The sequence below is a fragment of the Manacus vitellinus genome, unplaced genomic scaffold (genome assembly GCF_001715985.3).
Source record: "Manacus vitellinus isolate BGI_N305 unplaced genomic scaffold, ASM171598v3 scaffold_8_pilon, whole genome shotgun sequence".
In the NCBI taxonomy this organism is placed as follows: Eukaryota; Metazoa; Chordata; class Aves; order Passeriformes; family Pipridae; genus Manacus; species Manacus vitellinus.
The window spans coordinates 8,397,301-8,410,645 of NW_021940864.1; the positions used below are offsets into that span (position 1 = coordinate 8,397,301).

Genomic DNA, 13,345 nt, shown 5'->3' on the forward strand with positions numbered 1-13,345 from the left:
GCCTGTATTCGTTGCTTATCCATCAGCTCAGATCAGTGAATGTCCTTCCCTGTGTAGCCAGAAAATTACATTGTTTTTTATTTCCTTTCTCTGAGGAAGTTAGTGCTGGGTAAAACACATTTTAGGAAGAAATGTGAGAATTTGTTTTTTTCCCCTGAATATATAATGCTTCTGAGTGTATTACAGCTTTACATGTAGATGATATGACCATGTTTGTTCTAAAATAATAACACAGCTTTTCATTTTCATTAAGGCCAAAAGGCAATCTATGTAAAGTAGAATATCACTAGAATTTAAGGCATAGGCACTGGTCCTTTATTCATGCCTCAAGAATTATCACAGGAGCGGGGTGGGGTGGGGGAATGTTGTTTGAAGAGAAGGGGCAAAAAGGAAAAGATCCTTGAGGTTTCCATCTTACACGAGTTCCATGGAGCCATCTGATTTGCTCTCTTCCTTTGATCTGGGTGAAAGGCATCCTTTTGCAATAACAAGCTGCAAGGCCTGCACACCACTGCTTGCATTGGGTTTCACCTATTAATTTGTTTAGTTCACATATTCCATTGTCATCATGGGGATGCCTAGAGAAGGAAAGCTTTCTGTAGTGTTGGATAGGATGATGGACCGTTAACAACTTTTAATTTTAACTTCCTAATTTTAACAAATTAGGAAGAGCAGTTTGCATCACTGCTTACAAGGGTGAAACCAAAGGCACTTGATGGAAGCTTTCCTTTTTTTTACATTAAAGGGTCTGCATAAAATTTGTTTTACTCTTCACAATAGATGTTGATAAGAAACTTGCTGACTGAATGTTTCCCAGTTGATGTTCCAATGTTTTTCCTTTCTTTTCCTAGCACTACAGGATTTGCAAGGAGATGTTGTGTATTATACCCTCTTCTTGAATTCTACTGATGAGAGAAGATCTCTAAGGATCCAGGCTGATGTAAACTCTGTAATCATAGGTGATTTGCAGCCCAACACAGAGTATCAGATATTTTCTCAAGTTTTTAATGGAGTCCACAGCATCAACAGTGAAGTTGTGCATGTGACTACCTCAGATGGAGGTTGGTTAGCAGTGACTGCAGCTTGGCTTCAAATCCGAGAATGAAGTTGATTGATTTTTGTTAGGGTTGAGATCAGTCATCCTTCCATTATAAAATTTCCGGTATAAAGGGAAAAAGGTCTAAAACGCTAAAATGCTTAAGTGCTGGTTGTCATCATGTGGTAGATCAATAAATGGTCCCGCTGAGACAGAAGGAAAAGCTCTAATAGCAGATATTAACCCAGTTTGTTCTCATCTTCTCCTGCATATTCCTATATGTGTGCACTAAGTTTGGAACTGAGTTCATATCAATAAATGGTGGAATTTAGAAACAATTAATGGGTTTTTTAAAAGATTTGCTCTGTGAAGCAATATTATTTTGACATGGCAGTCATGCACAGAGCCTTTCCTGAGTCACTAGAAACTCTAGGTATAAGTTCAGCCTCTAAGAAAATTCTTCGAGTCATTTCTGTGCCAGTGGGCAAGTACAGGGCTAGGGGTAGAGGTTGAGGATAAAATAATAATAAAAAAATTGTGCATCTGAAATGTGTTTAGAATGGTCTTTCTAATCTTTTTGCTTTATAAAGTCTCATTATAAACATTATAATATCATTACCTCAGAAGCAAGTGTTCCAGGTCATTAGCAAAGCACTTTAAGGGAGGATTCCATTTCCTTTCTCATGCCAAAGGTCAACACCTTTTGTTTATAAAATAGAATTGATCATAAGGGCAATTTTTCAACTGGTAAAGATGGGTTCTTATGATAAAAATAGGTCTTTGCATGGTTATTTCTGACATGCTTAGATAATTATGTAATTTAACGCTGAGGAAGGTGTTGGTTTTTTTCTTTTTTTTTTTTTTTAAATAAGTGTTAGACTTCATCATTACCTATAGTAATCAACATTCTAAACCATTTACATAATGATAATATTGCATATTGCTTCATATTGCTTCAGCTATAAGGCTGATAATGTCACGTTCCACCAGACATAAGGTATTTTGGTCTCAGGTTTTTATTTAAAATTCTCTATTTTTCTCTCTCTTTTTTTGGAAGAATTGGGATTGTGGAGACATAAAAATAATATTTGCATGTTGGCAGTGCAGATGGGTGAATAATTTATCATCATATCTTACTGGCCACATACTACTGATGATTGACACTATGCTGCTGGTATAAAGCATTTTACCATCAGCTCTCATGATTTCTAACTGAGAGTATAATAAGCCAATTTACAGAAGACTACAGACTGTGATAACTTCATCAGAGGAAAGCAGATAAGCAGTGAACCCTTTGCTAAACCTAAATACTAATCTGCATTTGGTTAAACAAGTGCTTTTGCAGAGACAGCTGGAGTTTATTCAGTTTCTTCCTTTATTTCTAGAGCCTGAGGGCATGTTCCCTCCAGAGGTTGTCATCATCAACAGTACAGCTGTACGTGTCATCTGGACATCGCCTTCAAACCCGAATGGTGTTGTCACAGGGTACTCTGTCTATGTAAATAATAAGCAGTACAAGACTGGAATGAACGAGCCGGGATCCTTTCTTTTAGCAGATTTGTCTCCATTCACCGTGTATGATATACAGGTTAGAATATATTTTTCTGGGTTGTGTAATACACTTTAATTTTACTTAAAGTATTTGGATTTCCAAGCAAAATATCATTTCATGAATTTCTTTACATACATGGACATATGTTTGCACTGATCTTTGTATGCATATACATGCAAGGTATAAATTTATTTTCAGCATATTTTGGTCTGTGTAGACTTTTCATAACACAAATTTCCATTATCTCTTTTTCAAATCATCAAAACTCCATTTACTTTCCCCTAAATGCTCTGAGCTTAAACATTAGCAAAGCCCCAAAATATATTGCAAAGAGGCAAAGATTCTACTCCTACTCTTTAAAAGAAAATTGCAATTGTTTTAGAAACATCAGGCATGCATAATATATCTGTGCAGTGAAATAATGATGTTGCATTTGACATCCTTGTATCATTTTTTTTCTTTATCCTTCTGAGGAGGAATCAGAGCTGATCTCTAAAATCATCATAGTACTTTTTATGCTGATAATTTTACGTGGCTTTTCCCTTTCTCTATCTTTGCCTCTTTAGGCATACATCTACTGAAAAGCAAAATACTGTGCGCAGAAACATAATAAAAAAGAAGAAATAATATCTTTCTATCCTGAAGTTCTATTAATATGTTCAAGAAATGCAGTTTGACTCTTAATTGTAACTATTCCTGTCTATTTCATTAAAGTTTGGTGTGCATTATTATATACGAGACGAACTCAGTAGTACCGTGTATACTTCGTTCTGAAAATTTGCATCCAGTTACTACATGCCATAAATAAACATCACAGGCAGGCATACTGTAACAGATTTCCATGTTCCAGCCCCTCTGAAGCAGCAAACCTCCACCCATGAATACACATATGACTTTCTGAATGCCACTTGGAAACACATTTGTCTTTCCTCAATAACAATGCAAATTCAGTGTACTGCCTCACTTATAGACCCTCTATATTAATTTACCATGGCCACCTTCTGTTGCTGGAGATGTTAATTATTCTTCTCTTCTGCTTTTCTAGTATTTATACTGGATTTATATTTGCATCAGTGTGATAAGTAAAACCAAAATAAGATGCCCTTTTTTTTTTTTGCTATGATTCTTTTTTTTCTTTTTCTGAAAACAATATTATCTGGGATTCATGTGCATCTCACTGGCAATCTTACTGTTTTATCTTTCATTTTCATGTTTTTTTTATTTTGAGTAACTTCCCTGTTGACAATACAGAAACAGTGCTACAATCCTTCACTACCTATTTCACCTTGCCTTTGCTTAGTTTGATCTCAAGAACTGGAGTAATAAGTTTGTATTTCTGTGGCATTTTTTCCTAACAAATTTTATGATTCCTATTTAGATTTTTCAGTTTTCATTTCCAGAATAGGCATGAAGGAATAGAAAATATTAAGGAAAAATTATCCTTATTTTTATGTCAGGATATATGGTAGGAGTAGAAAACTTACAGAAGACCCCAAATCAAAGTACATTTTTTTCAGTGTTGTGTAACAGGGTCTACATATACATGCAGAAAAACAAATTCACTGCAACTCTGTTGGCAATAATTTAATAGAAAACAACAATTAGTGCCAGAGGGCTACATATATACTTCTTTTGAAAATGGTATGGGAAGATGTGATACAACGCAGTATATCTCTGGTAGATATACTTATCTCAAAGCTGCAGTATTTTCCTGGCTTTATGGAATCTGTTAAATAAAAAAGAATTATATCTTGGGTGAAGAGAAAGTCTAAACAAGTAGCGGAGCTGAAAAGTTTCTGCAGCTGAGTATATGAAACTCATGTTCTTCTTCATCAGATTGAAGCCTGCACGGTGTATGCCTGTGTGAGAAGCAATGGGACCCAGATTACAACTGTGGAAGATGAGCCAAAGCAGCTGTCAGCACCCATTATTCACGTAATTGGCTCAAGGTACTATGCTATAGATGGCTTTTATATATCAAGGAGATTTGTAGCTGGAATGGGGACCAAAATGTAAAGTTGTCTTTTCAAAATTCTAAAAGGTGCATAAAAGAATTCAGTATACACTTAGAAAGCATTTTTACTGGGTGTTATTTTTGGTCTTGAAGTTTTTTTGCCAAAAGATCAATTGAAGTAGTCTCACCCTTGGTTGGTTGTACATACCCATTTGGGTATCGCTGTGCTTTGATAATAAATAAGAAATAGTTAAGAGAAGAAGCGTAGCGGAATGAAAATTATCACATTTTGCTGTCAGTTAAGAAGAGGAAGATTAATGCTCAGGGAGCAATGTGATGCTGATAATGGAAACTTAGAATAATTCTGGGTAAAAATAAGTCACCTATCACAGCAGTAAGAATTAGTAAGCTATCTTAAAAGGCATGCATATCTATGTCTCCTTGAACCACTGTTTGCAATCTGCCTGTCCACTACATCCACAGGCATGGGCAAACTTCTTAATTGTAAAAGGGAGCATCAAATTTGCAGTCCTTAGAAGTAGCCACATTGTAACTTATACAGTGATTCTTTGGGAGTTAATATCTTCCAAAGACAAAGTAAAACTACAGTTGGTAACAATTTTTCAGAGTTGCACCAGCAATAAAGTAGTTAACCTTCTGTGTTTATGTTATTGTTCCTGTGATTTTCCACTTCTAAAAATAACAAAAATCTAGCATCTGAGCCTTCAGAAATGGCCAGCAGAATGGACTTGCTTCTTCAGTCTCTTGAGGACTTTGGTTTGCTGTTTATAATTTCTACATTTTACTTGAATACAGGATTTATCTCTGTATAAGGGTGAAATTAAGCTTGCTATTTTTCTGTAACACGTACAGATATAGTCAAAGCTTGTTTGATGATAAGAACTCAGTTCAGGATCTCATCTTTTGCCCTTGGCTTTAACTTATGTATGCCTTTGTCTGTATTGTCTGTACTGCAAACACTTATGCATGTTTCTGCTATTATATATAGACTAAATATGTCATAACACATGAATGCAAAAGGATCAAAAATGCCTTCCTACTTTATAATCTGCTCAGCCAGAAACACACTCTGTTTCTACACTGCCTTTTCCTACATGTCATATTATCATCAGCTGTTCTTATATCCCAAAAGAATACTAACTACTGATCGATTGCCCGGACATGTCTGGCCGTGGCCTACATGTGCCCCGGGTAGTTCATTTATTTGCCACGGTGGATTTGCTAGAGTGGAATTTAATCAATAGCTAATTCATTAATTCTGGTCCTCGAGTATGTAGGGATTGTGCAGTATAAAAATGACTGGCTGGATTCAGCTTTGATTGAAATATGACAAACACCACAGCTGACAGCTTCGGCAGGTGCTGGACTGAATATGAATTTTGCTTATTTATCCTCCCTAAAAGAAAAAGCTTTCTCAAAAAAAAACCACTTTGTGTGGACAAGAGGACATTTTAATATATATCTGTCATCAGAGAGAGAAAAAAGGCATTTCTAGAGTATAGGCTCATGGGATACCTGAGATGTAATACAGCCTGTGCAGTTTATTGTCTTTAATTGGAATCATGGCGTTTTTCCCTCTTCTGAATCAGTTTAGGGGGCTGTATTATTGATGAGAATGCTGTAGGATAATGTCTTTGTAGCATTCACAAATAATTGTTTTAAAATTCGTCTCAAGGTGCTACATGACAGAAATTATAATTTCACTCACCAACTTAGAAGTCTTTCTGATAGCAGCTCCATCCACACAGTTCTAATGAAGGTTGTACCGCCAGAGCCATTATAAATACCTTACTTTTCTACCCCTTGCAGTTAATAACTCAGCTTCAGGCTGAAACTTGGCACAAAAGGTCGCAGTCCTGAAATAATTATTTTATAATGCCAAACTTCAAATAGAAAACAGTATGGGACCCAATCCTGAACTTCTGAGTCAGGTTCTGATTTGTTATGTTTCTTGCCTGCATTTAGGGTTTTTGTGGGGGGGAGGTGGAATGGTTGCACCGGCCGTGTTTAGGTAGAAACGATTGCTATTGAAATCAAGTTTTTGGTTTTGTTTTTATTTTATTATTTTTTTTTTAATTAGGGCCTCAGGATCTGACTCCATAGAGGAGTATTGTATTTTGTTGCATAGTTTAGAAAGTTCTCTGAGTACTGCATGCATGCGGACGCTGACTGAAAGTTTGTGTAATGGATTAAATTCTCATGGTGTGTAGGAAAGTAATTCATTCCCCTTTAAAATACTTCTTTTCTTTTTCTTTATCCTTGCTATACAGCAATTCTGTGCAGTGCTTAATTCAAAGGTTGATGGCTCAGAAGACAACATGTGGCCTAATCTAGGGAATCTAGGGAAAATCCTTCATGTCTTCATGAAGAGAGGGCCCTTTAAAAGCACCCTTAGGGGAACCAGAAACCTTGGTCAGAGAGTAAAGAACAGCTCAAAGAAGATAAGGCCATGGGGGAAAAACTAGGTGGATTCTTTGGTTTGATTTTCAGTATCATGGGACTTCAGAAGTTTTCTGTGTCAGTTGCTGTCTGTGAATGAGCTGGAGGAATTATTTCAAATCAACATGTTAGTGAGAAGGATTTTAGAAAAAATAGATGAACTGTAGCAACAAATTATTGGGATATTTGGGTATTTGCTCACGAGTTCTAAAGGAGATCAAATATGAAAGTGTCAAACTGCTGTGCTGTGTTAAATATCCTTTAAATTGGTCTTGGTACTCGAAAAATGGAAGATAAGGCAATGTAGTGTAGATTTCTCCAAGGGGATATGGGGAACTAAAGACCAGTAAATCTGATTTTCCCATACTGGGGAAATGGGAGGAAAGTAAAAAAAAAACAGGCTATGTGATTAAATGTGAAACACTAGGGAAGGCTGTTGTGGAGTCATATCCTCTCGACATATGACAAGCAAAACACAAAGATTTCTTACATATGCTTAGTTTCATAACACTTTCCCTACAGTGTTCAAGACAGTGTTCCTGTGGAGGACACCTGATCACTCTCCCTGCTTTAGTAATGGGAAAAACAAAGCGCTGAAAGATTTCTCTAAGAAGTTTGTAGCAACAACAGAAGTGTGATGCCATTTATCAGGCTGTCTGTACTGTGTCATACTGCCTCTCTAATTATGTCAGCCCTGCAGTCCACAATACAGCAGGTAGTTAACTCCTGTGCAATAATGCTGGAGCAGTTGCTCAGTATGTGTGATCTCCTGATGAGGGAAGTATTTTATCCACTAGTCATTAATAATAGCAGTGTTCTCTATCTTAAGACTGTCAGGTGAATCGTGTGATTTTTTTTTTTTTTTTTTGTTCCAGCTCCTAAAAGTAAAGCCATTGAATCGTAGATTTTTAAACTTAACCCTTGTATGTGATGAGACTAACAGAACATTCATTATCAGGATTCAGAAGTGAGGCCTGGATATATTTTTAATCTTCATGGTTAAACCTTTATTACTGTGTTGAGGAGTTCTTTTATGGGCACTTGAAGCTGGTGATACATGAAGCAGGCAAAACCAGAATTTTCCTTCCAAAGTCTGTTTTACCAAAATGCATCTGATGTGATATAAAAAAACTCCAAAATACTGTTATTTTTCATGGATTTTTTAAAAAAATAATATTTCTACCTAGAAATGTCAAAAATAATTGACTTCACATGCTTGGGCCAAATGATTTCAGTTTACTGTCTTTCGCCAAAAGCAAATCCACCCCTGTGGATCAGTTTGAAATTGTTCTTAATCTCATGAAACTGCTGCAGTGCCTCATGGACCCTGTAGTCTGAAGCAGGTTGTTTCTTAGAACCTGGTTAGGCTGCCTTGTCTGCTTCAGTATTTTCATCACATTGCCAGCAGTCATAGAAGGGACTCATCCAGCACTGGAACTATCATAAATGGCAGACACTTAAAGTGTTCTCTGGGCAGACAAGGGTTATGCTCCGCATGTGAGGTGTTGTACATTCGTCTAAGCCTATTTGTGAGTCTGCTTCTGTAGATCAGGCTGTGGACACTTCTCAGCATAGTCACAACTCCGGTTTATCTCACAGGGAGTGATTGGGAGATGGACAGAAGGAGAGGGTGGGCAGGCTCTGTCCCCACGTTTCTGCAGCTTCTGTATCAAATGCACCATACATGATACAACTGGCTGCACACTAAAGTGCCCATCGTGTCCCATCAAATCTGCACCTGCTCATGAAGGTCTTTCAGCTCAACCTGGGGTATTTCTTCAGATGGGGGGTGTCAAAAAGCTGCTGCAGTTCCATGAAAATCCTGCTGTTCTTTTTTAAACCAAGCTATGCACTGTTCTTCCTGCATTGCCACAATTTGCCATGGGTGGCAAACATCGGAAGGTGTAGACATACCTGAAACATCCATAAAATTGTGAAGGAGTCTGCTATTGGAAGGTCATACATTCATTGGCACTGATCAGTGAACTCCCATGCCACACAATTTTCTTGTGCAGCTGCAGTTTTACACAATATCTGGCTATTTCCACCCCAAATGTGTATCTATCAATTGAATAATAATAAAGTGATTGCTTGTTAAAGGAAAGAAGTACATGCTGAGCTCAGCAGAAAAGGCAAAATGTTCAAATCATTGCATTAATTATGAGGCCTAATTTGAAATTACATTAGAGAAAAATACGACTTGAAAAACTGCAGAAACCTGGCACAATACTTTGAAAATATACCCTTGAGGATCTGAATGAAACTTGCAGAAAGCAACTAATTCAAAAATATGGCTGGGTATGCTTTCTTTGCTCCTGTGATCTATCCTGTGCAAAGACCAGTAGAGAGTTTCAATGGCATTTATAAAGGTTCAAGTACTACCCTCCTTTTCTTTTTTTTCTTAATCTTCTTTTTTTTCCCTGAAGTTTGAACAATATATTATCCTGCTTTTACATTTTTAAGTTAGGTCTTCTAATGTTATTTAAATGTGGATGAGTGCATTTGTGCAAGTATGTGTTCATGTATATGTGGTAGAATATCATGGCTAGGCTTCGCAAAGAGAATACAAAACAGCAATGGATGAAATATGGAATTAAATCTATGGTTCAGATGAGGACCATGGAATGATAATGGTGACTCTACAAGTCACCTATGAATTTATTCCCTCATAGGTGACATCAATTTCTGTTCTGCAAAGGCTTATTGCTGTGTGTATTCCTCTGTTTATACCTCAAGGAAGTGAAATAATAGTTCATTTATTTTTATTCTGTTAAGATGTCAAAGTTTATCTCAGCAGCTGCTGTTTCACTGAAGCATTTTCACTTTAAATTAATGCTAATTTCTGATGTCACTGGCATTCTGACAGTGGTTGTGTAATTGGGACATGGAGATTAAAAAGAGGTACTCGGAGCCTAAGTATTTACTATGCAGTATTGTCAGTCCTCCTCTTGATCTACATGTAGCATTGGGATTGCTTTCTTTCCACCCAAAGAGAGTCACAGTGAAAGAAATTTGTGTCTTGTGCAACACTCCATGGTGATCCTACAAAAAACGAAGTGTTCATGTGAAATATCAATGTAAAATTTGTATTGTTTTTTCAAATGTCCCTTTTCATTTTTTTAAATGTTATTCATTTTAATACTAAGTGAGATTTTGGAGCAAATATCTACGCATTTTTAGTAGTGACAGGCATGCTACAGTTTAACATGATTTGATGATGTCCCTTAACATATTTTCTTCCTTAAACTGATGATGGTGTGATATCAAATCTGAAATTGATAACAGGATTTTGTTTTACAGACAATCTTTTTGGGCTGCTGCAGTCCTGCTTTTGCACTCAGAAGCCTTGAGTCTTAGTTGTGATAAACACTTCCATTTTTTACTTCTAATTTTATGTCAATGAAAATATTTAAATGCAGAAGGAAAATAGTGCTTACTGATGCTGTAATGAGTTATTTTTTTAATTCCATGCTAAAGAATACATCTCAAAGAAACATACATTTTATTTGGAAGCAGGGAAAAGACAAGATGAATACAAACCTATTCTCAATGGTAACTGAGCACAGTGTGAGTAAGCTGCAGTGGCAACAGCACAGAAGGAAAGGGGGGGTCTTTTGCCCCCCCCACTGCCCACACTGTAGCAGGCTTCTGTCTGAGAATGGAACAGTCACACCAGCCCCGTTCATGTACACCTTTACTATTGCACCAGGAAAGGCATACTGCATCCTTTCTCCAACCACTGAAATGAAATTAGTAAAATATTAGAAAGTTTGTTGCGCATAAGTTTCCAGAAATAGGAATGAGATATCTTTTAAATAGCAACTTTTAAGAATTTTGATTGCATGTGTATTCATGGAGTATTAGCACATATTGACACTTATTAAAAACTTTTACAACTACGGTTATTAAAGTATCTGTGAAATTCATTATCCAGAAGAACATTTTGACACTTTAAAGTGTTTCACTCCATGTGAACTAGTGTAAGGTAGAACTACTATATGCTAATCATTTAATGTAAGTAGCTCTAGAGGCATAACTACTTCCAAAAATTTAACAGATGTTGATTTTCTTATTGTAGGTCTCTTCAAATCAACTGGGCATCACCAGGACAGCCAAATGGCATTATCCTGGGGTATGAACTTTTACGTAAAGCATGGCAGAAGTGTACCCCATCAAAGACTCCAAGGAGCAGCAAAAGTAATATAATGTGTGTCTCATTAGAATGTAAAAAGCATGAAAATATCTGTGGAGAAGTGTGTTATCATCCAGAGTCGAAGGTAAATGTATATTCTTAAGTTACCTATGTAATGAAAAATAATACTTTTAGGAATAGGTGTGTAAACAAAACCTCTTTAGTTATCAGAGGAAAGGAAGTGGAGGATTCCGCTTCTTTTGATGTTTTGAAATCAAGGCTCTGATACATATCTTGAAACTTTTTAAAGTCAAATATGGATGTTTGAGCTCTGGATGGGGATAACTGTGTGTGTGTCAGCTCATGACAAGTGATTCTGTTGTGTTAAGTCTTTGTTGACCTTCTTTCTCCTTTCAGAAGAAATGATGTGTTCATTAGCACTTGGGTTTGGTGCAGTTTTGAAGTGAATCCCCAGACTGTTTTAATTTATTACCTGATTAATGGTAGAAGTCATTTTAATACATGAACTAAATTCCTCGCACAGGAAGCTAACCCAGAACTTGTGTGTCAAAAACCTTCAAATATGTTCCAGCTCTGGATGGGCACTTTATGTTTCCAACCAGTATATGGACCACCTCACTTCACAGGCATGCATCTGAAGTTTCTTCCCTTCAGAAAGCTGTGCTCCATGTGTATAGTGCAGGTGTTCATCCCAAGAATTCAGGCTATGTGTGATCCAAAGTAAATCTCACAAGCCACGTATAATGGAAGTTGGAGGAATGTCACTATCAACCTCTTGAGTCCTGACACAATCCCATGATGACAAATTGCACTGTGGATATATAGAGATCTCTGTATGTATTTTTGCATCCTGTTTGGTACAATTGTCACTGAACTGGGAGGAGCTGTTGACTCCGGTGAAGGCAGAGGCCCTGCAAAGAGACCTCAACAAATTAGAGTGGTGGGCAATCATCAACTGTATGAAGTTTGACAGAGGCAAGTGCTGAATTATGCACCTGGGATGGGGCAACCCTGGATGTATGTACAGACTGGGGAATGCGATGCTGGAAAGCAGAGCTGTGGACAGGGACCTGGGGATCCTGGTTGATGGCAAGTTGAATATGAGTCAGCAGTGACCTGGCAGCCTAAAGGTGTGATCTATTCTCTGGTGACCAGTGATAGGATACAAGAGAATGGCATGAAACTGTCAGGGGAGGTTTAGATTGGATGTTGGAAAAGGTTCTTCATCCTGAGGGTGGTTGGGCCCTGGAACAGCCTCCCCAAAGAAATAGTCACAGCACCAAGCTTGACAGAGTTCAAGGAGCCTTTGGACAACGCTCTCAGGCACATGGTGTGATTTTTGGGATTGTCCCATGCAGGGCCAGGGGTTGGACTCGATGAACTTCGTGGGTTCCTTCCAGCTCAGGATATTCTATGTTTCTACGATTCAATCAGTTTTGCTCAGCTGCACACCACAGATCATACACTGAAAACTACTAGAGGAGATGATGCTTTATCAGCTCAAGTATTCATTCAGATATCTCTGTAGCACATGATGGTAGTTCATATGGCTCCTTTGGCATAAAGTGATTGCATCAGACCACTTAAAGGCCACAGGAAATTTCTAGGTTTATGCAAAATTTGAGAAACACTAACAAAACTATAAAGCTTCTCCCTGTATGAGGAATCATTCCTCATATCCTGCATGGCAAATAGTGGCTATTAACATGAATTGCTGGGCATTTTTTTCCCCACTTAAATTTTTCCTTGGCTAAACGTTTAATGACAAGATTCTCTAGTAGAGAAAATCTATTTTGATTCAGCTACAAGTGCGTAGCTGTTATATGACAATGATGAGCAACTCTGAATGGGATCTATTGTGATTTGTCAGATGCATTTTTAAATTATGGCTATTTTCAGGTTAATCTTCATATGAGTTCCTGTTTAGGAGTAGGATCAATAGCATAGCAGGAGTCTGTAATGGTTTTTATTGACAAATGAGGTAGAAAACTCTTAGTTTGAAAGTAAGATTTAATGTCATGAAATAGTGTCTCTATTTGTCAAAGACATCATCACATGCACTGTGACTAAAGCAAACAATATGTATTCACAAGATTCCCTGTCAGACAAGACAGTAATTAAGGGAGTGAGTTATTTGAGGGGTTCAAATCAAAATATAAATTATTCCAGCCAACGCAGCTTTAGCTTTTG

The 13,345-nt window shown here is 37.2% G+C and overlaps 1 protein-coding gene across 1 annotated transcript in view; it reads left to right on the plus strand.

Moving 5' to 3' along the window:
• USH2A (usherin) overlaps nucleotides 1-13,345 on the plus strand; it is a 378,483-nt gene that overhangs the window by 268,171 nt on the left and 96,967 nt on the right. Inside the window, exons 44-47 of the mRNA XM_018085136.2 lie at nucleotides 852-1,061; nucleotides 2,422-2,624; nucleotides 4,425-4,537; nucleotides 11,081-11,279. Of these exons, the coding sequence (XP_017940625.2) occupies nucleotides 852-1,061; nucleotides 2,422-2,624; nucleotides 4,425-4,537; nucleotides 11,081-11,279 (725 nt within the window). The remainder of the gene's footprint in view (nucleotides 1-851; nucleotides 1,062-2,421; nucleotides 2,625-4,424; nucleotides 4,538-11,080; nucleotides 11,280-13,345) is intronic.